We start from the raw sequence: 27,286 nt of genomic DNA, 5'->3' as shown, positions 1-27,286 counted from the left end.
ATTCATGTGAATAAGAACTAGAAAATAAGAAAAAGTAAATTTTGTTTAGTATTGCTTCAAAAAGTTATTCAATTATAAAAGATAAGTTCAGGCAATTTCTGCCTTTTTTTTAATTTATTTTTTTATTGAAGGATAATTGCTTTACAGAATTTTGTTGTTTTCTGTCAACCTTGATATGAACCAGCCACAGGTATACATATCCCTCCCTTTTGAACCTTCCTCCCAATAATTACTGTTTTAATTTTTGTAAGTAGACACCAGAAATCACTTTGCATATAACTAAAAAATCAAACAGAACTCATATTCACTTACTCTAAATTAGAGAAGATTAAAGCTTTGATAAAGAAACATCAAGAGAACATATTTCTGGTTATATTACACTGATGAGGATTAGATAAAGCACAAGCAATACAAGATTTTGAAAACTCCATACAACAATATTAACATGGGAAAGACTAGAGATCTTGTCAAGAAAATTAGAGATACCAAGGGAACATTTCACGCAAAGATGGGCACAATAAAGGAGAGAAATGGTATGAAACTAACAGAAGCAGAAGATATTAAGAAGAGGTGGCAACAATACACAGAAGAACTGTACAAAAAAGATCTTCACGACCCAGATAATCACGATGGTGTGATCACTCACCTACAGCCAGACATCCTGGAATGCAAAGTCAAGTGGGCTTTAGGAAGCATCCCTACAAACAAAGCTAGTGGAGGTGATGGAATTCCACTTGAGCTACTTCAAATCCTAAAAGATGATGCTGTATAAGTGCTTCATTCAATATGCCAGCAAATTTGGAAAACTCAGCAGTGGCCACAGGACTGGAAAAGGATTTCATCCCAATCCCAAAGAAAGGCAATGCCAAAGAATGCTCAATCTACCACACAACTGCACTCATCTCACACTCTAGCAAAGTAATGCTCAAAAATCTTCAAGCCAGGCTTCAACAGCATGTGAACTGTGAATTTCCAGATCTTCAAGCCGTATTTAGAAAAGGCAGAGGAACCAGAGATCAAATTGCTAACATCCACTGGATCATCGAAAAAGCAAGAGAGCTCCAGAAAAACATCTACTGCTTTACTGACTATGCCAAAGCCTTTGACTGTGTGGTTCACAACAAACTGTGGAAAATTCTTCAAGAGATGGGAATACCAGACCACCTGACCTGCCTGCCTCCTGAGAAATCTGTATGCAGGTCAAGAAGCAACAGTTAGAACTGGACATGGAACAACAAACCAGTTCCAAATCGGGAAAGGAGTATGTCAAGGCTGTACATTGTCACCCTTATTACTTTACTTATATGCAGAGTACATCATGAGAAACGTTGGACTGGATGAAGAACAAGCTGGAATCAAGATTGCCAGGAGAAATATCAATAACCTCAGATATGCAAATGACACCACCCTTATGGCAAAAAGTGAAGAAGAACTAAAGAGCCTCTTGATGAAAGTGAAAGAGAAGAGTGAAAAAGTTTGCATAAAACTCAACATTCAGAAAACTAGATCACGGCATCTGGTCCCATCACTTCATGGTAAATAGATGGGGAAACAATGGAAACAATGCCAGAGTTTGTTTTTTGGGCTCCAAAATCATTGAAGATGGTGACTACAGCCATGAAATTAAAAGATGCTTGCTCCTTGGAAGAAAAGTTATGACCAACCTAGACAGCATATTAAAAAGCAGAGATATTACTTTGCCAACAAAAGCCATTCTAGTCAAGGTTATGGTTTTTCCAGTAGTTATGTATGGATGTGAGAGTTGGACTATAAGGAAAGGTGAGAAGAATTGATGCTTTTGAACTGTAGTGTTGGAAAAGACTCTTGAGTGTCCCTTGGACTGCAAGGAGATCCAAGCAGTCCATCCTAAAGGATCAGTCTTGAAAATTCATTGGAAGGAATGATGCTGAAACTCCAATACTTTGGCCACATGATGCGAAAAACTGACTCATTTGAAAAGATTCTGATGCTGGGAAAGATTGAAGGCAGGAGGAGCAAGGGACGACAGAGGATGAGATGGTTGGATGGCATCACTGACTCAATGGACATGAGTTTAAGTAAACTCCGGGAGTTGGTGATGGGATAGGGAGGCCTGGTGTGCTGCAGTCCATGGGGTAACAAAGAGTTGGACACGACTGAGTGATTGAACTGAACTGACACAGAGCTGAAGACCTGTGTTAATTCCTGTTTGTAACATATCAGTTTTTGAAAAGGATTTTGTACTCATTTAGTTCCTTTCAAAGACTGTATCCTTCAAAGACACAAACAAGATTCCATCTTTGAAAAATGTGGATATTTTAAAAATCAATGAAGTACATACATTGTATTTAACTTGTATTTACATACACATTTTTCAGTTTCTATTCAATGCAGTATGCAGTATTTTATGACATTTTTTCATTACTATACAGAACGTGAAAAATTAGACTAAACATATTTCAAGTAATGCAAAATTAAATGAATTTCTAAGTTTACTTGCTGTGTAATTTAAATATAAAAATGGAGGCTAAAGATTATAAATAGCTTGACTGCTCTTATTAATTACCGTTAAAAACAAACATAATGGTTCAAATTAACAAGGAGAGCTACTCTAATAAGTTAAATATGCGGAAGAACAAACAGCTTAACACTTCTAGTTATAAAACAGCAGAAGGATAGACAAAGGTATCTGTTGTTATTTTTCCATTTTCTGTTCTCCTTTCCTATGTAAATACTCCTCGATATCCAACCACTACTTGCAACACAACAGAACCATGGAATGTTCCTTTATGAATAAACATTTTAAGAAACAAATGATAATTTATTTAAAATTTTCATTAAAGATTTAACCGAGTTTGAGTTCTTAAATAAACCATTACTTCCACAAATATTCGACATAGTACATGGAGTTCTATAGTATCATAACGGAGAAGGCAATGGCACCCCACTCCAGTACTCTTGCCTGGAAAATCCCATGGACGGAGGAGCCTGGTAGGCTGCAGTCCATGGGGTCACTAAGAGTCAGACACGACTGAGCGACTTCACTGTCAGTTTTCACTTTCATGCATTGGAGAAGGAAATGGCAACCCACTCCAGTGTTCTTGCCTGGAGAATCCCAGGGACGGGGGAGCCTGGTAGGCTGCCATCTATGGGGTCGCAGAGTCAGACACGACTGAGGCGACTTAGCAGTAGCAGCAGCAGCAGTATCATAAAATGGAATTTTTGTAGAAGTAAAAGTTGAATTTTTTTTCTGGCATATCCGAATTAAACAGTTCATGCTAACACTGCAGCACACTGCAGCATCTACCTGATTTTAAGTCTGAAGTGCTTTATTCACTTGTTGGAGCCACCTGGAAAGCTGTAATGCAAGGGGTAGGCCAATTTTTTCAGCAAAGGGCAGACAGTAAATATTTTAAGCTTTGCAACATATACACACTTCTTGTCTCTGTCACTTACATATTTTTAATGCAACCTTTAAAAATGTTGTAAAACCTCAGCAGGCCATACAAAACCAGGCTCATGAGCTGCAGTTTGCCAATCCTTGAGGTAAGGCATTCCTGTATCATAAAACACCCATTTTCAAATAACTGATGATAAAACTCAGGAGGAAACCAAGTTTTTAATTTTTAAAGTAGGTCTATTATTAACATAATTACTTGTTACTATTTATTTATAGGCAACAGCTCAGCTAACACACTGCTGACAGCATCACAGAAATCCTTCTAAATTGACAGGAAGTTTTCCCAAATCTTTAACAAATTAAAACTATTTTAATACACTGTAATTGATTCCCAATTACAAATTTACCTTATTTTCAAAATAACTAGCCCAAATGTGTAATTTAAAAACCCATATCAGATGCTTTGAACTTGAATTACAGTTTCAAAGCACAAAAATAATACTGCTTCATGGAAAAGATTCAGTTCATTAAAGAAAGCAACAAAACGTGTGGAGAGAAAAGATAGTGGTACAGGAAAAAGTTAAGCCAACATTAATAATCTACCAGATAAAGTTCACAAACGGATAATCTGCATGACACTAATAGCTATGTGGCTTTAGTGAATATTCTGGTGGCTCAGTGGTAAAGAATCTGCCTGCAATGAAGGAGACACTCTGCATCGGAAAGATAGCCTGGAGAAGGAAATGGCACCCCACTCCAGTATTCTTGCCTGGAAAATCCCATGGACAGAGGAGCCTATTGGGCTATAGTTCACGGAGTCTCAAAAGAGTCAGACATGATTTAGGGGCCAAACAATACACACTAGATGCTACCTTTAAATTACATAAAATATGACACACAGAAATCAATAGTGAGTGTGATTTAGTTCTTAATGTTTCAGTGGAAAGTTGATCTTTTACTTCTAGGAATAATGGAAAGAATATGGTCTTTAAAATCCAAGAGGCCTGCAATCAGATCATGACTCCACTACTGAATTGCTGTATGTATAACCATAAGAGGACATTAAGAGAAAATAAGTCATGTAGGCAGATGCATATACTTTGTTCACATCTTCAGATTCTGATCCCTATTCAGTGTCAGTCTCTTGACCACTCAATATGAGGTATAAGTTATAAACCCAGCTCTTCCATCTAAGAGGCAGAATAGTATAGTGAAAAAAGCAGATATTTTGATTCTATTCACAGTTCCATCACTTACTAGCTGGATGACCTACTTATTAAACCCCTCGGAGCGCCGAAGAATTAATGCTTTTCAACTGTGGTGTTGGAGAAGACTCTTGAGAGTCCCTTGGACTGCAAGGAGATCCAACCAGTCCATTCTGAAGATCAGCCCTGGGATTTCTTTGGAAGGAATGATGCTAAAGCTGAAGCTCCAGTACTTTGGCCACCTCATGCGAAGAGTTGACTCACTGGAAAAGACTCTGATGCTGGGAGGGATTAGGGGCAGGAGGAGAAGGGGACAACAGAGGATGAGATGGCTGGATGGCATCACTGACTCGATGGACGTGAGTCTGAGTGAACTCCGGGAGTTGGGGATGGACAGGGAGGCCTGGCGTGCTGCGATTCATGGGGTCGCAAAGAGTCAGACACGACTGAGCAACTGAACTGAACTGAACTGAACTGAGCTTTATTTTCTTTATAAAGGTGAGTCTGAAACCACCTTACCTTGTTGCATCACTGTGAAATCAAAGGTAGCATACAGAAAGTACCAAGACAAATTATATTTGAAATACTATAACCATTATCAAAGGTATTAATTTATTCCATTTTTTAGGATATTTATTTTTCCACAAAGACACAATCTTCTTAACAGTGATTAACAGTCCAAGTTAGTCCATAAAAATTTATTCAGCCCATAATTCGGCATATTTGCAATCTTCTTTCCTATTATATTCTTCACAAATCTTAAAACATTTTGTGTTTAAAATTAAACAGGTCTTAAAAGTGACCTAGGAAATGAACCACCATTCATTTTATCATTCTATTGCTATGCTATCATACAAAGCTCCTATCATTTAACTTTGCATCTATGTCTTTTCATGAAAATATAGTGCCACGTATTTCCTAAATGTTCCACCAGAGGGACCTCTTAACTTTTCACAAATCAAAACTAGATTTCAACCTCAAAAATGAGGAATAGAAAGCCCAAGAAAAACAATGTAGGAGTAAGAAAAAAATGTTATTTAAATTAATTGTCACATTTATTTAAATTTTCTTTGAAGAAGAAAGTGGGAGAAATAAAAAAAATGGAATATAAAGACTCAAAGTGAACAAAGTTTTTACTGAGGCTTATTCACTCATTTTGGGCTTCCCTGGTGGCTCGGTGGTAAAGAATCTACCTGCCAGTGCAGGAGACCTAGGTTCAATCCCTGGGTCGGAAAGATCCCCTGGAGAAGGAAATGACAACCCACTCCAGCATTCTTGACTGGGAAATCCCATGGACAGAGAACCCTGGTGGGCTACAATCCATGGGATCACAAAAGAGTTGGAGGTGACTTAGCAACTAAACAATTCATTCCTTTTACTCCATCAAACGTTTACTTAAAATGCACCAGACGCTGGGGGAAAATTAGCTTACAGCATAGGAGTTCTACACATTCTCTAGCTCATTTATTCCTGAATGCAAAAACTTAATTGTGTTGCAGGTGAAACCATGGTACAAGCACATAAAAGGTACAATAGCTCTCTCTCCAGAAGCAGAAAGCCTACAATATACATATGGTTGTCACTGTTTGATACCAGAATTGTAGTGGGATTCTTCCATATTTATGTGAGAACTTGGGTAAAATAAAATAGGTTGTGCTAAAATTATCATTACAAATTAGAAAGTAATTTGGCAACGTATTTCAAAAGTATTAACAAAAGTTCTTTGAACAAATGATTTCCTTTCTAGAACTAAGGAAATAAGGAAATAATCACAAAATCAAATACTATAATGCAAAATTAGCATGCTTTCACAATACTGAAATCCCACAACCCAGGAGAATAAAAACATGTAAAGAAATATTATTCAGTAATAAAGAGGAACAGCTTTTAAAAGCCTGAACAATGACATGGGAAAATGCTAACAACTTAAAGGAAAAAATATCAGTATTTATAACATTTATACTGATACTAATTTCAGGGGGGAAATGTAAGACTAGAGAAACATGGACCAAAATGAGTGGCTAACTTTAGGTGGTGAATCTGAAATGCAGTTTTCCTTTTATTTTCTATATGAGTTAAATCATAAGCATGGGGTAATGTTATAGTGAAAAGAAAAAAAAGAAGAAGCCTATTAAAAATAGCACCTACGCTTTTATCTAGACCATAAAACTTTATTTTTTTGGAAAAATTCCTGTTTAAGGTTTTTCTTTTAGTAGCAGTCCAAACTGCATCTTTGGTACAAGTCATATCAGATTTCACAGCAACTGAAAACCTGAAAATGAAACTCCAAAAAGAATATACACACACCCCCCTAAATGTATAACAAAAAGGATATTATCTGTAGAAAGTAACTTCATTTAACTAATTAAGATATTAATCCAAAATCTTTTGTAAAAAGACACATTATATGTTCTACTAAATTTCTTTTTTAAAAAGGCAAAACCTAATCTGAAACATAAAAAAACAGTTCCAGAGAAAAGATACGAAGATCTTTTAAGACTGGAATTCACTATCATCATTTTTTAAAAAAACCTCAATACAGACAGTTCTCTACTCAACTCATGAAGGGGTGCTTCTAGTAACTTCTTTGCTGCCAGATTTTAATAGAAGTAATTCTTTTGTACCCACTGCTGCTTGGCTTAGATTTCAATTGTCCCAACTCTGGTTCTGTGTCCCTTCTTTTTTACCTTATCCAGTCAAATGGCTGGGGAGGGGAAAAAGATGCAGTTAATCACCTTTCCACACCAACCCCTGACTCCTCCAGCTCCAACTTAACTACCGATGAAGCCTTATCCTGTCCCCAAGCCCTATCCAATCCATTTAGTCCTTCCTTCAAACACAAATCAGTAGAGTTAAAGAATCTCAGGGTTCTTGTGAAAAGTAACTTAATCCTATCCCAGGAATTTATGACCGATGATAGCACATATCTGATATCTGTGCCATTACCACTCTGAGACAGTCAAGTGAAGTGAAAGTTGCTCAGCCATGTCAGACTCTTTGCCACCCCATGGACTATACAGTCCATGGAATTCTCCAGGCCAGAATACTGGAGTAGGTAGCCTTTCCCTTCTCCAGGGGATCTTCCCAACCCAGGGATTGAACCCAGGTCTCCCACACTGCAGGAAGATTCTTTACCAGCTGAGCGACAAGGGAAGCGCAAGCCACAAGGCGAGCCAAGAGAGAGTCAACTGGAGGGAAAAAAAGGGGAAAGCAAGAGGGACTCATTGGTTGGGATCAGTTTTTCCTACTGCTAAAAGTAAAAACTTTCACTTGCTTTGGATCCCCATATGTTCTGCCCTTTTCCTGGACTATTTGACTCTATGTTCCCTTTAGCCTACTCAATCCAATCCTATCTTTGTCTTTACCTGAATAATTCATCTGGCAATTCTTCTACTCTTTAAGACAGAGCCTTGTAATTATAAATCCTCCTTATTTAGACCTTTTTGGAACCTGATCCTTCAGCTATCCAAACTATTAGCTACTACACTCTCCACAGGTTCACCTGTCATTAATGTTGTCATCTAGGCCACAACTGAAAATGAAGGCGAGAATGAGGTTGACAGACAAAATCTGCAGCATGTTAAAGAAAACTCTCTCCAGAATGACACTGGTTTAGTTAGGAAACACACAAAAAAAGAAATAAATTTTAATGGAAGTTAGTATAACCATCAGGAACTGAACTAGGTACTTTCTACCTTCACTTAAGTTCTCCCAACAACTCTGATAGTCATTAATAACAATGGTCCCACTTTCACACTGAGACACAGGTACAGAGAAGTAAAGGGACTTTACCAAGACACAAAGCTTCTACACGCCAGTGCTACAATTTGAATCAACATCTACTCCTCATCGTATTATATTGTCTTAACATCTTTTGTGTATCTACATGTAAGTTATGAATAAAGTTAAAAACTGAGACCATATTTCTCTTTTTTGACAAGCATATCATGGGAGATTGCCACCAAAATCTTGCTGAAAGCTTTAGAACAATACAATATTCTAAATTTAAAAACAAAAAAGAGGGGGTGATGTCAGCAAAACAGCTGAATAGGAAGGCCCTGATCCTCCTTCCCTGCTAGAGTCACAAACTTCAACAATATACAGATTAATTCCCTTTGTATGATAAGAAACCCAGAAATGAGTTAAGAGGTTCTTGCATCCCAAACAAGTACAAAACCAGCCGCATGAAAGTAGGAAAATTTGTAACACTCACTCACTGGAACCCCTGCCTCTGGCACAGCATAATGTAATGGGGAGAAAATTCCCAATTCCTGGCTTCTCCTTGAGCAGGGAAAGAGAAGACTGGCGTATTTATCTAAATGTTCAGACTTTTGGGGGGCCACCAGAGGGATGGGCGGAGAAGGCAATGGCACCCCACTCCGGTACTCTTGCCTGGAAAATCCCATGGACGGATTTTCCATGAGCCTGGAAGGCTGCAGTCCATGGGGTCGCTGAGGGTCACTGAGCGACTTCACTGTCAGTTTTCACTTTCATGCATTGGAGAAGGAAATGGCAACCCACTCCAGTGTTCTTGCCTGGAGAATCCCAGTGACGGGGGAGCCTGGTGGGCTGCCGCCTATGGGGTTGCACAGAGTCGGACACGACTGAAGTGACTTAGCAGTAGGAGACAGATGGGGATCTGTCGTGCTTGAATCTAAGCACTAATAGGTCAAAGGGCACCAGGCTGGGGACCACCAAGAACAAAGGCCATGAACTAGCACACACTCACTTGCCACTGACCCTGCCTGCAGCTCAGTGCAAAGTAAGTGTTAGAAAACCCCCAACTCCTCATTGCTCCCTGAGGAGGGAAAGAGCTGGAACGTGTGTCCAATGTTTCAGTTTCTCAAGGAGCTACCCAAAGGACTGGTTTCTGTATTACCTGTTTCAAAATACCGAGATCTGACACGGGCTAGATGCCTGGGGGTTGCTGAAGATAAAAAGGAGCGGGACAGCTTGCTGTTGCTCCAGAGGACCCGCAGTACAGCAGACAGGCACTGGAGGGAGCAAGAGACTACAAGCTCCTATAAAAAGATTTTGTCCCAATTTCACAGAATTTTATATTAGTGCCCATTATTTGTTTTCATACTTCATTCAAGATCCCACACTGTATTTAGCTGCACTGAGCAGCTTCAGCTGCATGCAACAAATTTTGATAATTCTCTTTTCACTTTTATTCTGTCATGCATGTTTTCTAATTTTCCTTGATGTGGGGCTTCCCTGTGGCTCAGATGGTAAAGAATCCGTCTGCAAGGCAGGAGACCTGTGCTTGATCCCTGGGTTGGGAAGATCCCCTGGAGAAGGAAATGGCTACTACCCATTCTAGTATTCTTGACTGGAGAATCTCATGGACAGAGAAGCCTAGTGGGCTATACTCCATGGGGGTTGCAAAGAGTCGGACTCAACTCTTCTCTTGTTATGGCTTTTAAATGATACTCTTTTAAATGATACATCCATCATTTAAAACTGGACATTACCAAATACATGGGATTTTTAAAGTATCTTTGGTATTAATTTCTTATTCTGATATTAACTTCTCATTTAAATGCTCTCTTCTCTGCAATCGCCCTCTGCGCTTTTTCAGTCTTCTAACTTTATCGAGACTTTCAATGGCTAAGTCAAAGATTTCTCTTGGTATATGTCACATTGCACTTGAAAATACATGCTGCTGCTACATGGGTTATTTTTAAATATCTTTCGATAGATTTCTAACATAATTCCATGGTGATAAGAGAACAGACTCTGTATTTCAATACCTTCAGACCATGAAATTTTTATACTTTGTTTTACGTTCCTGGATATGTTCCAGTGTCTCCTGATTTATAATCTATGGGAACCTGAATAGACTTTGTATCCCACTTTTGTGTGAAAATTATATAAATCTTAATTATGTTGAATTGGTTCATAGTGCTTTCCAGATCTACTATACCCTTCTACTTTTCTGTCTACTCATTCTATTATTAACTTTTGAGAGTTTGATACTGAAACTCCAACTAAAAATGTATGTACTTAAAAATTAATTGCAATATATAGTGAAACTATTAAAAAAAAAAAAGAAACCTGTAAAACCTCTCTAGTTGGAAATATATACCCACAAGTCCACAATAAAGATTTGAGGAGACCCCAGCATATCTGAGATCACCGGTAAAGGTCTTCCTCTGCATGAAGGCAGTTCTTAAAGACTGAGCGATGTGGCTGTGTTTTCAAATGGAATATCCCAAAACAAAGTAGTAAGACACACAAAAAGAAACAAGGAAACACGGCCCAACTAAAACAACAAAATAAATCTCCAGAAACTGACCCTAAAGAAACTGAGGTATATGAATTATCCAATAAAAATTTCATAGTAAACTGGCATAAAGATGCTCACTGAGCTCAGAAAACAACATATAAGTAAAATGAGAATATCAAGAGAGAGAAAATACTAAAAAGAACCAACAGGAACTCTGGAGCTGAAGAATACAATAACTGAATTGAAAAATTCACAGCATGTGTTCAACAGCAGTCTTAAATCCATCAGAACAAAGAATCAAGGAACTAAAAGATAAGTCATTTAAAATTACCCAGTCGGAGGAAGAAAAAAGAATGAAGAAGAGTGAAGAAAGCTTAAGGGACTTTTGGAACATCATCAGTTAGACCAATACACACATTATGAAGTCCCAGAAGGAGAGGAGTGAAAGGAGCAGAAAGTTTATTTCAAGAAATAATAACCAAAACTTTTCAATTTGGGGAAAGAAATGGACATTCAGATGTAAGAAACCCAATAGCTTCTTATGGGATACAGCAAAAGCAGTTCTAACAGAGAATTTCACTATGGTAAATGCCTACATTAAAAAAGAAAGATCTCAAATAATCCATTTCTACACCTCAGAGAACTAGAAAAAGAATAAATTAAGCCCAAAGTTAGCAGAAGGAAACAATAGGAATTAGAGCAGAAACAAAATAGAAAATAGGACAAAAAAACAACAAAACAAAGATGTGGTTTTTTAAAAGATAAGCGAAATTGACAAACCCTTAGTTAATAAAAAGAGAAAGAAGACTCAAACAAAATCAGAAATGAAAGAGGAAGGGGCCTTACTGCTGGCTCAGTAGTAAAGAATTCCTCTGCCAATGCAGGAGACACACACGGGTTCAATCTCTGAACCAGGAAGATCCCGTATCTGCAAAGCAACTAAGCCAGTGCACCACAACTACTGTGCCCTTGTGCTGCAACTACCGAAGCCCACTCTGCAATGAGAAGCCTCTGCAATGAGAAGCCCGTGTACACCAAAACTAGAGAGCAGACCCTGCTCGTTGCAACTAGAGAAAAGCACGCAGAGCAACGAAGACCCAGCAAAGCCAAAAAAAAAAAAAAATTTTTTTGTTTTTAAGAGAAATGAAAGAGATTTTTAAGATTGATGTCAGAGAAATACAAAGGATTTAAGAGCCTACTATGCACAATTATTTGTCAACAAACTAGATAACAGAAAAAAATGGATAAATTCCTAGAAACATTTAACCTATCAAGACTAAATAACGAAGAAAAAATCTGAATGGACCTATAACTAGTACAGAAACTGAATCAGTAACCAAAAGCCTCCCAACAAAGAAAAGTTTGGGATTCAATGGCGTCTCTGGAGAATTCTGCCAAATATTTTTTTAAAAATTAACATTTAGCCTTCTCAAAGTCCTCCAAAAACTTAAAAGGGAAGGAACACTTTCACACTCATTGTATGAGGCCACCATTACTCTGACATCAAAAATGCTTCAAGAACGGAAATACAGACCAATATCCCTGATGAATATAGACACAAATCCTCAACAAACTATTAGCAAAGTGAATTTAATAGCATATTAAAAGGCTCAAAAGTGGGATTTATTCCAAGAATGAAAGGACAAACACACAAAAGCCAATCAATGTAATACATCACATTAACAGAAGGAAAAATCATATGATAATTTCAATAAATACAGGAAGAGCATTTGACAAAATTCAACACCTTAAGTGATTAAAAACACATGATAGACTAGGAAGAGAAGCAAATTACCTCAAAACAATAAAGGCCATATATGAAAAGCTGATGACTAATATATTTTTAATCATGAAAAACTGAGGTTTTTCCTTGGAGACCAGGAATAAGGCAAAGATGTCCACTGTTGTCATTTCTATTCAATACAATAGAGCAGTTAGGTGAGAAAAGAAAATAAATGGCATACAAATTTGAAGTGAAGAAGTAAAATTTTATCTGTTTGCAGGTAACATGATTGTATACATAGAAGGCTCTACAGACTCCACCAAAAAAAACCCCCCAAAACGTTAGAACTTAAGTAAATTCAGCAAAGGGGTGGGACTGAAGGAAAAAAAAAAAATACAAAAAGAAGTTGCATTTCTACACATAAAAATGAACAACCAGAAAATTTAAAAATTTCATCTACAAAAAGCATCAAAAAGAATAAAATACTTAGGAATAAACATTATCTAGAAGGTAACAGACTTACACACTGAAAACTACAAAGCACTGCTAAAAGAAATTTCAAGACACAAATAAATGAAAAGGTATCCTGGGTTCGTGAACTGGAAGACTTAATTAAAATGTCCATACTACCCAAAGCAATCTACAGATTCAATGCAATTCCCATCAAAATTTCAGTAGCAGGTTTTTTTTTTTTCCAGAAATAGATCAATACTATAATTCATATGGACCTACAAAGAATCCCAAATAGCCAAAATAATATTAAGCAAGAAGAACAAAAGTGGAGGCCCCATATTTCTGATTTCAAAACATATCATAAAGTTACAGTAATCAAACAGCATGGTGCTGGCACCAAGACAGACATATAGACCAATGGAATAAAATGGAGACACACTCAGATTGATGGTCAACTGATTTCAACAAGTGTGCTAAGAACACACAATAGGAAAAGGATAGTTTCTTCAAAAAACAGTACTGAGAAAACTGGATTTCCACATGTAAATGAATGAAACTGAAACCTTATCATACACTACACGAAAATCAACTCAAAATGGAGTGAAGACTTAAACATAAGACATGAAACTATAAAACTTTTAGAAGAAAATTTAGGGAAATACTTCATGACATTGGTCTTAGTAATGATTTTTAAATTATGATTTGACAACGATCTTCTGGATATGACACCAAAAGCACAGGTAACCAAAGCAAAAAGAGACAAGTGGGACTACATCAAACTAAAATGCTTCTGCACAGCAAAGGAAACAATCAACAGGGTATAAACACAATTTGTGGAATGGGAGAAAACATTTACAAACCATCTGATAAGGGTTAATATCCAAAAATAAATAAGGAACTTCAACAGGTATATGAAAAGATGCTTGACATCACTAATCAGGGAAATGCAAATCAAAACCACTATGAGATATCACTTTACACCTGTTAGGATGGCCATTATTAAAAAAAAACCAAAACCAAAAGAAAACAGAAGTATTCAAGAATATGGAGAAAAGGGAATCCTTGTAAACTATGGGCTTCCAAGGTGGCACTAGTGGCAAAGAATCCACCTGTCAATGCAGAAGATGTAAGAGATGCAGGTTCAATCCCTGGGTTGGGAAGATCCCCTGGAGGAGGACATGGCACCCCACTCCAGTATTCTTGCCAAGAGAATCCCATGGACAGAGGAGCCTGGCAGGCTACAGTCCATGGGGTTGTAAAGAGTCAGACACGACAGTGTCTGAGCACACATGCACATTGTAAACAGTTGGTGGGAATGTAAAATGGTGCAGCCACTAGGAAAATCAGTATGGAAGTTAATAAAAAAATTAAAAATAGAACTATTACATGTTCCAGCAATCTCACTTTTGGGTATTTATCAGAAGAATTGAAAACACGATCTAAGAGATATTTGCACTCCTATGTTCACTGCAGTATTATTCACAATAGTCAAAAAGTGGAAACAGCTAAATGCCTACCAAATCAATGGATACAGAAAATGTGAGGTATATACAGTAGAATATTATTCAACTTTAAAAAAAAAAAAAAAAGGAAATTTTGCCATCTATTACAGCATGAATGAACCTTGAGGGCATTGTGTTAAATGACATTAGCCAGTTACAGAAAGACAAATACTGCATGATTCCATTTATATGAGGTATCTACCATAGTCAAGCTCATAGAAGCAGAAAGTGGTATGGTGGTGGCTAGGGACTAGGAGAAGGAAAAGGGGAGTTGCTGTGCAACGGGTACACAGATTCAGTAATGCAAGATGAGAAAGCCTGAGAGATCTGCTGCACAATGACATATACATAGTCAACAATACCATGCACTTTATGGTAGATTTCATATTATGTGTTTTTTACCACAATTACAATGAAGTTTGTATGACATGACCTGTTCTCAATGAATGGATGCCAACTTTTAGGGATTAGTATTTCCATCTGCAAGTACTCACATCTTTACAGAACTGGACTAACATCAAGCTCCCTAGTATGATTTTCAATATCCACTCTCCCCTCTTTAGCAATCAGAGTGACACGTCTCCATTTTAACCTTCTAGTACTTTTCCTTTCATTTAAGATTTCCTAAACATTATTCACAGTCATATAGAAAAATGTATCTGCAAGTTCTCTTATAACCATGAAATGAAATTATCGCAGGGCAGAAGGACTGAAATAAATGACAATGGTTAGATGTTTACTTGCTTTCTTATGTACTACTTACCTATCTCAATTTCTTTCTCATCAATGGTGTTTGTACCCTTTCCAAACTACTGTGCATTCTCTCATAATAGAGTACTTTAAAACAGCTGAGTAATTCTGCTTTCTCTATCTGGTCACATTACACCGAACAGCAGGCCCAAACTTTTAACAGTAAAAGTAATCAAATGCATCAGCTAGTAAATATAAATTGTAATAATTTATATTAACTTTAGGAATAGAGCTATTAAAATTCTAATTCACTGCTTACTTTCAAATATGCAGCTGCCTCTTGGACAGAAAGTGTTCTCTGACTAGAACTGCCACATTCATGATCTCCTGAAAAAATTAGCATATTAATTTTGAATCAGTACTATGTTAAACAAAAGAAAACAAATATAATTAATCAAAACAGTTTTATAAAACACACAATTATAGACTGTATTATCATCGGTAAAGAAAGAAGACAAACACTCTTATATTGTCTAGAAAAAACTTAAAATAGGCAATGTAAACAAGTATTTTTACATAAACCACAACCTTAAATGCATTTCAATCTACATAGAAATATACCTTCCTTTTATATTCCTAATGAAATTGTTAGTCAGGGGTAAGAACCAAGTGGTGCTCACTGATGCTTATTCATAGGTCTTGGTGCAAAGAAAGCCCTTTATGGATATATTTTTCAAGGGGGAAAATTCATTGTGCTAACTTGTACATCTATTACTAAAGCTAATAATTCAAGACTCAAGTAAATCTGAATTAAAATGTCCATTTTGGAGTATTACTAAGCCTACTTTTAGCAAGGCGTGTGCAAAACTTAAAAAAATATTGTAACACAGATCAACAGGGAAATTAGAAGCTTCTAGCTATAATCAGCTGTACTACATACAAAAGTTTGGAAAACTACATTTTCCTTTTCTCATACCTATTTATAAGAGAATCCAAAGCTTTATTCACCCCACCAGGCACTCTATGGTTATGAGCTATCAATTATCCTTACAGTGAACTTCAATTTTGTTTCTCCTACTATTTCTTTCAAGTACTTAAAAAAAACTTTTTTAACACAAAAGTATAATAGTTAAAGTAAAATTTTTGGCAAATTTTTTTTATCATAAAAGCAACCATATTCCAACTTTATAAATTTTGTTCCAGATTTTAATGGCCATAGTTGTAAAACAAGAATACCTATTAGATGAACCAAAAAAAGTCTTCAAACTTTATAATCTATCCTCAGAGATCCGATTCTACAGATCTATAGCAGGGGCTGGCAAACCCAAAGACCAACTGTGGCCTACCACCAGATTTTATAAATGAAGTTTTATTGGAACACAGCCACATTCATTCATTTATGTATTATCTATGGCTGCTTTCATGCTCTAACAGCAGAACTGAGTAGCTGTGACAGAGACAGTCTAGCCCACAAAGCCTAAAAATTTACTATCTGGCCCCTTCACAGATAAAAAGTTTGCAGACCCCTGCTCTACAGGAAGGAATCCGTATCTTTAAAAGCACTCCAGATTATGTTGATCTAATACACTTCATAAAAAACTGCTGTAGAGACAACTGTAGAAGCTTGTATTATAGGAGCAATATCAGGAATTCCATGTAGATTAAATACTCTATTTCTGGGTGCTACAGCTACCAAATTAATGTCATTAGTTTGCAGCATATGTATGTTAACAGTCCATCAGTCAATGCAAAAAACGCTTTTAATGATATATACAGAATTATTAGCCAAAAACACTGACCAGAATTAAAGAACTAACTTCCTCCTCCCCAAAAAAAAACCTTGGTGAGAGGCTGGGGAACTATCCGGATTCTAAATGCCTCTTCTGGACCAGAGAAGTTCCACATTTACCTACTAGGCTTCTACAAATGATCTGGTTTCTACAAAAGGACTCACTACATACAAAAGTTTGTAAAATTACATTTTGCTTTCCTTGTAACTGTTTATAGGAAGAGAATCCAAAGTCTCTTCTTTCAGATTATATTTAAAGTAAGTGAAACAACTTAAAAGATAATAAACGACAAGGTGGCTACTTGATGCTAAACTTGATGCCAATTCACTTCTCTTGTTCTAATTGCAGATATGCTGCATACCTGAGAATTTTCAGATTTACTTAGAGCAGAATATGAGGAAAATGCAATGTGTCAGGAGAAAGAAATTCTGTAATCTACTTACTTTATCCAAAGAAACGACACCTATACCTTCACCAAAAGAAAATCTGTACTTTTATATTAGATCTATGATTTTAGTTAATTTGTTGTTTACTCAATTCAATTGATATACAAGCTTTCAGAATTCTGTTACTATCAGTGCAATAAAAAAGTGATAACTTATATAATACAGTATACATCTATATTTCATTGTATACATATGTCAGGCAGGATAAAGGCCTTGATTAAACATATCTATACTAATAAAAACCCATTCCCTACAGGGAGTAAAAACTTCTAAAGAGAAAATATCCACATGTATGTAACATAACAACAATGAACTTAGGAAAAACCATTTCTATTGATATCACATGCTACATATACAAATTAATCTTCAAAACATTTTTACATACTATGAATGTTGAAACAATTACCTGCAAGCTGTGCCAATCGATCATGAAGCTTGTATAAAGTGTTCATCAGAAGATTTTTCTCACTTTCCTAAATTTAAAAGAAAAACATTATAAAATATCTGATCCTAAGGGAAAATGCACCAAATAATAATCTTTGTTTGAAAAGAAAAATAGTAAATAAATTTAAAAATCATAGAAGCTACATATTATAAAAGACAAATTCATATTTAACCAATGGCTACCATATTTTAAAGAAACTTTAACCTAAGAATCTAAACTATCTAAATATTCTCCTTTCTTGAGGATGATTGGGATATTGTACTAACCTTAGTGCCAGAAAAGTTCTCCTACATAACAACCGCCCCCATCAAAGCAATGCTCCCAATTCCCCTCTATACAATGCATACTTACGCATATTGACTGTTTTCTTCATGTTTTGTTTTAACCTGACAACCACATAATGTCAACCAACCTGACATTTTTGATTAACCCTCAAACCACTCCGAGGCTCCCAAAGTGGCCATGCATACATTTATGAACCATTAAAGTGAAAGAAACATTTAATAAGCATCTACAATCCTGAATATTCACTGGAAGGACTGATGCTGAAGCTGAATCTCCAATACTTTGGCCACCTAACATGAAGAGCCAACTCACTGAAAAAGACCCTGATGCTGGGAAAGATTGGAGGCAGGAATAGAGGGGGACAGAGGACAAGATGGTTGGATGGATCACCAACTCAATGGATGTGAGTTTCAGCAAGCTCCAGGAGATGGTGAAGGACAGGGAAGCCTGGCGTGCTGCAGTACTATGGGGCAGCAAGGAGCTGGACACAACCGAGTGACTGAACAACAACTGGGAGTTAAGAACTGTTCTCAGAAAAGCGAGAAATCCACACCAACAAGATGATTCCTGTTCTTAAGGGCAGAAAACATACTAAACGTTATAGTTGCAAACAAAGTACAATGTAAATACAGAAGATAGAGGGCTGGAAAGATCCATTTATGGAAGAGGGAATATCTGAACTGAGCTTCACAGAAAGAATAGAATTGACCAGCATTCTAAGCAGAAGACACAGCATAGGCCTGAAAGCGTAAATGCTTTGGTTATATTTCTTACATAACCAGTAGCCAACTTTGACTCAGCAAACTCCTGGAAAAGTAGTTTGGAATCAATAGCCAGAGAACCCTAGATACCAAGACAAAGAGTTTGACTTCATCCTGAACATTTAGGAGAAGAAAAGTTAAACAGAAATGTGTGTCAGGAATATTATTCTGACCATATGAAAGGAAACCAGAGTGGAGACTCCTGCAACACCTAAGGACCCTCTCAAGAAGGCTAAAGCACTGAGACCTCAATTTAAGAGTAATCACAATTAACAGAGATGGACATAAACAATGGAGGAGGGTAGGTTAGAAGAGGGGGTAAGAACAGCTTATCAAACTATTTGAAATAAATGCATGATTCATGAGAGGTTATGTCTTTATGATTTCCTTTCTCCCGAAGTTTCTGACGAAATAGGATTATTGGATAAATGTGACCAGGAACAAATTCATACAGGATATAAAAAGCTAGGAAAGTAAAGTTCATATGCCCAATGACATGCAATCACATCCATTTATTTTCATGCTGTATGTTCAAGGACAGAAGAGACAAGTTTGCACACTATGCATGGCATACTTTTGTCAATGAAGCTTTAATGAGTGACAGGAGGAAGAAGAAAATTCATCAGAGGTGCCACAATCCTACTAGCACAGTCCCTGGTTTTATGTGAGACGGTTGATAGAGACAAAGATAGGTGACAATCCTTCAGCATTACTTGCTTTCCAAGTAGCAAGTAGCAAACTACTCGCTTTTCCCGTTTGCTTTTTCACCTCCTCAACTCTATCTCAATCAGATTCTGAATCAAGTCAGTCCTTATCAAATAAGATTAAAAATCCAAACTGTAAAAATTAGACATCAAAAAGGAACTGCAGGGACTGAAATACAGGATTCTGAAAGCTATGCATCTGTGATAGATTAAACCACAAAATGACTTTTAATAAATATGTTCAATATAATAAGATGAGGTTTCCCACTGATTGCGTAGATTACAGACTTGATATATAAAACCAAGGTAAATCTGACTAAGCTTTGGTACTAAAATAGCTGATCATTTTCAGTCTCTTTCCTTTCTTATCTGGGAAAGAGAGTGATTTCCTTTTTGTTTTACATGTCTTGATCATGCCCCTCTCCACACCCCTTTCAAAATCAAAACTAAAGCCAAATATTTGACACTGTCCTCTGTGATTATATCTTTAATGAACATCAGAGGCCTGGGAATAAACATCATCTTTTCATTCACATCTGTTAACGCTGGACTAGACAAGTAGAAAAAATAACAAAACTTAATCATACGTAACTGGATCTCATACTGGATAACATATATGCTATTACAGTCTCTTACAAAGAATTTAAACACCCCAAAATCTCGACTATAATTTTTTCAAGAATTATTTTTCCAGTGGCAACTCATTCAAAATGACCATCTATATTACTACAAGGGTGTCAAGTGCCATCCAAATGATCAACTAAATTATGATCTAAATAGTTTTTATGGAATATTTTATTAAATCAACTTTGAAGAGCAGAAAGGCTTTGGTTCAATAATCTTTAGCACCATTATGCTAAACTATAGGAAAACCTGAAAGGTCTGTATATTAAATTCCAAAGTTACTTTCTTATAGAAACTTATATTGGCTTATAGTTTCATTATAAACTTCCTCCATTCTGCTTTTCAAACTCTCTTCTAATTCTTGGCTTGAAATGTGTCTACTGATCACCCTGAAAACAAATTAAAGATCTACAAACAAATCCATATTTAAAGTAAGCTTTCAAAAGTAACCTTTCATTAGCAAAAATAATTTTTTAATTTGAAATACTAATAGCTACCTTCTAATTGTGTATTTTGGTAAGCTCCAGATTTTCTTTTAGTCATATAAATCATTCTCTGAAGCAAATCTCATTCTCTGAATCATTCTGATTTGTAGGAGGAAAAGTCAAACTATAGGGCGACGCCACCAAATTTTCTCATATAGTGTCACCTTTAAATATTCCCGTCTCTACTTCAGCCAACTGTCTCAAGGATATTTTCTGTATTTGTATCAAGTCCTTAATTAAATGATAATAATGGATTTTAATTACTTAGCACAGTGCCTCGCACAGAATGAACACTTAAGTGACTAGCCATTATCTTCATTATAATTATTACTATTATTCAGAGGTTAGGAACTTCAGGTTCCTCCAAGTGGAAAATTATACAGAAGAAAATAAAGTCTTGCATTTTCAATGTTCAGTGAGTATATACTGCAAATTTAAACTACGATGCCATAGCAATGATAATATCATAACTGATCAAGTCAACTTTAAAAAAAAATAAGTATCGTCACAATAAAATACTACTGAAAATAATCAATACTAACAATCTAAAGTTACAGTCTATGGATCTGACTTCACATTATCACATATCCTTTAGCACAACAATGTTTTCCATACAGGTCTATCTATATTACTCTCAGTTCCTATAATAATAAAACAAACAAAAAAAAATAACAACTAATTGTGTATTATAATATAAACTTAAATATCACAACCTTTGTATTGCCTATAATGATGAGGGGCAAGTGAAAAATATTTCCAGGTAACACTTAGGTTAAAATTAATATTATAAATCCTTTAAAAAGAAAAGGAATCGTAAATAGGTTGCATAAGACTCTAAATCCTTTGCTTCCTGACAGTTGAAAAGGCCTGCCAATGAGCAAATAATCCAAAGAGAACAAAAGAGCAAAATCTGCTAGAGTATCCAACAACTAAGAAAACACACACACACTTTAAAGGCTAAGACCAGATCCCCAGATGACATGCCACTGCCATTTCACTTTGCGATTGGCTTTTATCTTTAAATGATAAACAGTTCTGCTCTTTGGAGAAAATCTGTGTCAGATTTAATTATATTATAGAAAGGGAATACTCAAAAATAAGAAAATTTATTGCCTCAGCATAAAAGAATCTTTAAAATTCCTATTGTCAGTTCATATTCATCCTAATACTTTTATCATAAAAAACATGACATAAAGTATCAGTATTAAGATTTACTTACTTGCATTTTTCCAAATGTTTCATCAAAGGGGTTTTTTACTATCAAGGAAAGAAAAAGAGAGAACTGTTAGTATCATTTAAGAATAAGAATCCCCCTAACCAAGCCCTGAGAAATGCTAAAATGTACTCTGCTAAAACTGAATGTAAACTTGCAAACAAAATACAAACAAATTGATGATAACAAAGGTTAGAGAACTAATTTTTCAGACTTACTATATTTACCATTCTCACTATGATTTTGTAGTTTGCTCTATAATAATTAAGAGTAGGTGCTCTGGTCTCAGACTTGGTTCCAGCCCTAGCTCCATTGCTTGCTAGCAACGTGACCTTGAACTACTATCTACTTAGCCACTTTAAGCTGTAGTTTCCTCTTCTATAAGGGAAGGATGTAATGACACCTACTTTATACAGTTGTTAGGATTAAATGAGATAAATCATATAAAATGCTTGATACAGTGTCAAACACTTAACATGTTACCTATGATCATTACTATTAGTGACTTTATTTTGGCTCCTTAACTTGGTTTCTCTTCAAAATATAAAAGTCAGTTACTACTAGAGGAAATATGCAAGATGCTTTAAAACTGAGTAATTCATTTAGAATTCTTACTTCCAATGATTAAAAGACAAACCTGCCTAGTCCTTGCTAACATCTGGAAAAGTGTCAAGAAACATACACACACATCAAAATAGCTAAGAATTAGGTCTCAATATTAAACAACTTTTTTCTAATAAATATTATAAAGAAAGGATTTACCATTTTCCATTCAACCTCCCTATATCCATCCTTCCCCAAAAGATTCAAGCAAGTTTATGGCTGAATATTATATAGCACTTTTCTAGTTATTATTTAGAATCTCCTCCTTACCCTCTACTTTAAAATTATATGCAAAAATATTCAAAGCTTTCAGATACCTGGATCTCTGTAAGTTAGGACACAACTAAGACTAACTGAGCCTACAAAGCTGTTCACACTGACCAGGTTTCCTTTCTGAGGTGCTTTTCTATTTTTATTTGAGAAAACAGGAAGTCCCATAGGAACCAGGAACTACTCGATTCTAAGAAAGTTCATGTGTGAGACCAGTTTAAATAAAAAAATACAATTTAAAAAAGGGGGAGAAACATATTCTGCTATCATCTTAAAAGGATTTGATAATGAATTTTCAGACAGCATTTTTCTATAAAGCAATAAGGTTTTCATGCCAAGAAAAATTTTTTAAAAACAAAAAATCAAAAGTACTCAATAGGAAAATAGGAAGGAGAATAAAACTTAAAAATTAAATAAAATGTTAAGAGTCAGAACATGCTTGGACTGAAAAGATCCTTTTTAATACATTAATTTTTATTAATGTAAAATTTAAATAATTTAAAATAAAGCCATATTTAGTTCAATATACTACCAAAAATGCTCTGTCAATCTACTTAAATTGGTCAAATGATTCTAAAAAAACAAGTATTTTCTTTGCTGTCTATATGGGGTCGCAAAGAATCAGACACGACTGAGCGACTGAACTGAACTGAAAAGAAATTCTAAAAAATATTAAAACATGCAATTCTAAAATATTTAAAGACTTTAATATTTATGAAGAAAAGCCATGAGAGGACCACTTTCTGACTGTTTATGCATTTGTTTTTGTCAAGATTACTAAATGGAAAATAGCTCTTCAAGTATCTCTATGAAAATATTACTGTAGATTGTGGACGTTCTCCCACTAGATTGCTCTGCTGTGACTTTCTCACAAGGGATCATGTGTATTCAGGTTTGTATGCTCAGAGTCAAGCATAGTATTGAGCAAACAGTTAGTGCTTGAAAAGTGCTGTTTGAGCTGTCTAGGCTAAATCTGCCCTTCTTTATTCAATGCTGTGTGTTAACATAGAAGCAGAAGCGTTAAATTTTGCAGGAAGCTGGAAAAGGGTACGTCTGAGCAACTGGGAAGGGAGATGTATAGAATGACAATGAGAAAGCCAAAGAGCAGAACAATAATTCTGTTGAAAAACACTGCTCTGCCAGTTGTTTCTTTCTAGGTTTCGGCCTCTTATCTAGCACACTTGGCTAGCTCAAGTATAACATATCTAAAAGGCCAACAATATACACACACCCACTGCTAAAAAAAAGCAAAATGTTCCCTGACTTCCGTGAAAACTGTCACATACTAAGTCAACAGACAGACCTACTAAATTAACAAACAAAAGTAAACACAGTCTTGAGGTTAAGATTCGAAAGGAAACTCCATTTAAAAACAGCAGTTTTAACAAAGCAAAAGCATTTCTATGCATCTAAGTTTTATTCCCCCAAATCATTTCAGTATTTCTGAAACTACATCAGTACTTTTTCTCTCACCCACATTACCTATGATCATAGAAGGATAAAAAAACATCCTGTTATCCCTAGTGAAAACATTCCTCCCTCCCCTGCTAATTAGGCCACTGTAGAGAAGAAACCATATTCCAAAAGCAATTCACAGCAAAAAAAAAAAACAAAAAAAAAAAAACCACAACTGTCACCTCACTTTCTAGCCTCTTTTCTAAGGATGGAAACTGAGAGTAAATTGTAGTTATTGCTTTGTTGGTGTTGTTTACTCACTTAGTCATGTCCGACTCTTTATGACTCTGGACTGTAAGCCCTTCAGGTTCCTCTGTCCATGGGATTTTCCAAGCAAGAATACTGGAGTGAGTTGCTATTTCCTTCTCTAGGGGATCTTCCTGATCCAGGGATCGAACCTGCATCACCTGCATTGTCAGGTGGATTCTTTACCACTCAGCCACTAGGGAAGCCCTCTTAATGCTTATCCTAAAGCAATGACAATAACAAGTTGGTATTTCAAACACAGTCCTCCTATATTCCCTACATCCCAAACAGCGTCTCATTTCTGCTTTTTCTCAAATTCTCCTGTTGTGGCCATTTTTCCTTCATTTTTCTTGTTCAGATTATTTCAAACCTCAAATACATCAAACTTTTCTTTATAAATGTCCTTAAAATTTTGACTTCTCTTCTTCTGACTGTCCTAGCAAAAATCAAAGTCCTAAAAATATGTCTTTAATTATACTAAAGACTCTTCAAAATCGTTCAATCATTTCCCATCACATTTTGCTTCAAGGAACTAATTCAAATCTTGTGATACTTTCCTACTTACTTATAAGACATACTGTTGACTCCCCTTCTCTAAACCTCTTTCTCTCACATAAATTTCAAAAATGTTACTAGTTTTACTGACCCTTTCTAAACAAGTGTAAACCTTTTCCATTTTCTTAGGCTGAGATCAAATTTGTCAATCATTATGAATTCTCAGATAAAAAAGGGGAAAAAATGAAGTATATTACAAATGTAGGGGTTTTTTAGACATAATGCTATTACACATTTTTTAGACAGTATAGTTTAAGTGTAACTCTTATAGGCACTGGGAAACAAAAATTTCCTGTGACTCCCCTTATTGCAATATTCACTTTATTACAGTAAGTCTGGAACCTAACCCACAGTATCTCTGAGGCATGTCTATATTTGCAAAGTACATGTTTAATGTTAACCAAATGAACTGATGCTTTCCTCAGGAAGGCCTTGTTTTGGTCATTCAATGGTACTAAAGGAAAGAAAAGTCTACGGTGACCAAAGTTCTTTTACAACTCAGAAAGAAAGGAAAAGTTTATTCATTTAATAAGTATTTCCTGTCTAGTTTGCGCTAGGCACTGGTAGTGTGGCAGTGAATAAAAAAAAAATGTATCTGCCCTCAAGGAGTCTATATTTTAGAAGGATTAGAAGAGACAATGAGCAAATGCACTTTTTACAATACATGTCAAATGGTTCTAAGTGCTTTGGAAATAAAACAGTAGGAATGGCACTTGACATGTGAGGGAACTTCTATACTGTTTTCCCTAATGCCTGCACCAATTTTTACATTCCCACCAACAGGGTACAATAGTTCCCTTTTCTCCTCTTTCCTCAGATTGCACTGGAGTAGAAACCCGAGAGAGCTGAGGGAACAAGCCACATGGATACCTGAAGGAAGAGGTTTACAGACAGAAAGAAGTCCGCAGGCTGTGAAGTGGTAGCATGTCAGTCATATTACTCCTGGAAATACAGCTGTGTGGATGAGAGAGCAAATAGCAAAAAATGAAGTTAAAGATTATTTAAGGGAAGTAATAGGTAAGATAATACAGGATTTTGAAGATTTTTTATCTATTAATCTGAGCAAGAAATCTCCAAGAATAGGAAGCATGCTACCTGGCTTATGCTTTAAAAGAAAGACACATGTAATAAGTGACAGGTCACTCTCTTGAAATAATACATTCAGGGTACTTTCCTCCTGCTTCCTCTACATCAGCACAGACAGTTTCAGTCAGCCCCAGCATTTTTGTGTTCTAAATAGTTGAAACTACTATTACCAGCCATATAAAAATATTCTGCCAGGAAGAACTGAACAGACATTTTTCTAAAGATGACATACAAATGGCCAAGAGGTATATGAAAAGGTGTTCGACATCACTAACCACTAGGGAATTGGAAATCAAAACCACAGTGAGATATCACCTCACACCTGTTAAAATGGCTATCCTTAAAAAGATGAGGTAAATTTGGTGAGAATGGGGAGAAAAGGGAAGATTTATACACTGTTGGTAGGAATGTAAATTGGTACAGTCACTGTGGAAAACAGTATAGAAGTTCCTCAAAAAATTAAAAACAGAGCTACCATATGATCCAGTAAATCTATGAGGTATACATCCAAAAGAAATGAAAACATGATCTCAAGGAGAGATCTGCACCCCTATATTCATCACAGCATTATTTGTAATAGCCAAGATATGGGAACAACCTGTCATTGGGTGAATGGATAAAGATGATGCAGTACATATGTACAAATGGAGTATTATGAGAAAGAAGGAAATCCTGCCATTTGCAATAATATAGATGGACCTTAAGGGCATTGTGCTAAGTGAAATAATTCAGATGGAGAAAGACAAATACAATATGATATAACTTATCTGTGGAATCTAAAAAAGCCAAACTCAGAAAACCAGAGAGTAGAGTGGTGCTTACCAGGGGATGGGCAGTGGGGGTAATGGGGGAAATACGGATCAAAGGGTAAACTTCTAGTTGCAAGACTGGCAAATTCTGGGAATTTAATGTTCAGCACAGTGATTATAGCTAACAATATTGTTAAAAAACTTGCAGGCTGCTAAGAGCAATAGATATTAAATGTTCTCACCACAAAAAAGAAATGATACAATTCTGTGACAGGTTGGACGTGGTGGCTAATGCTAAGGTGGTAATAATTTTGCAATATATAAATTTACCAAATTGACATACTTGCATACCTTAAACTTACACAAAGTTGTATGTCAATTATATCTG

At 35.9% G+C, this 27,286-nt stretch overlaps 1 protein-coding gene across 1 annotated transcript in view; it reads right to left on the bottom strand.

Annotated features, from left to right (window-relative positions):
• Positions 1 to 27,286, bottom strand: part of LEMD3 (LEM domain containing 3) — a 71,743-nt gene that overhangs the window by 14,060 nt on the left and 30,397 nt on the right. The window contains exons 2-4 of the mRNA XM_006066446.4: positions 21,941 to 21,978; positions 17,824 to 17,890; positions 15,501 to 15,568 (exon numbers count right to left, since the gene is read on the bottom strand). Coding sequence (XP_006066508.2) covers positions 15,501 to 15,568; positions 17,824 to 17,890; positions 21,941 to 21,978 — 173 coding nt within the window. The remainder of the gene's footprint in view (positions 1 to 15,500; positions 15,569 to 17,823; positions 17,891 to 21,940; positions 21,979 to 27,286) is intronic.

This window comes from Bubalus bubalis, chromosome 4, assembly GCF_019923935.1.
Source record: "Bubalus bubalis isolate 160015118507 breed Murrah chromosome 4, NDDB_SH_1, whole genome shotgun sequence".
In the NCBI taxonomy this organism is placed as follows: Eukaryota; Metazoa; Chordata; class Mammalia; order Artiodactyla; family Bovidae; genus Bubalus; species Bubalus bubalis.
This window is presented reverse-complemented; position numbering and strand designations above follow the sequence as displayed.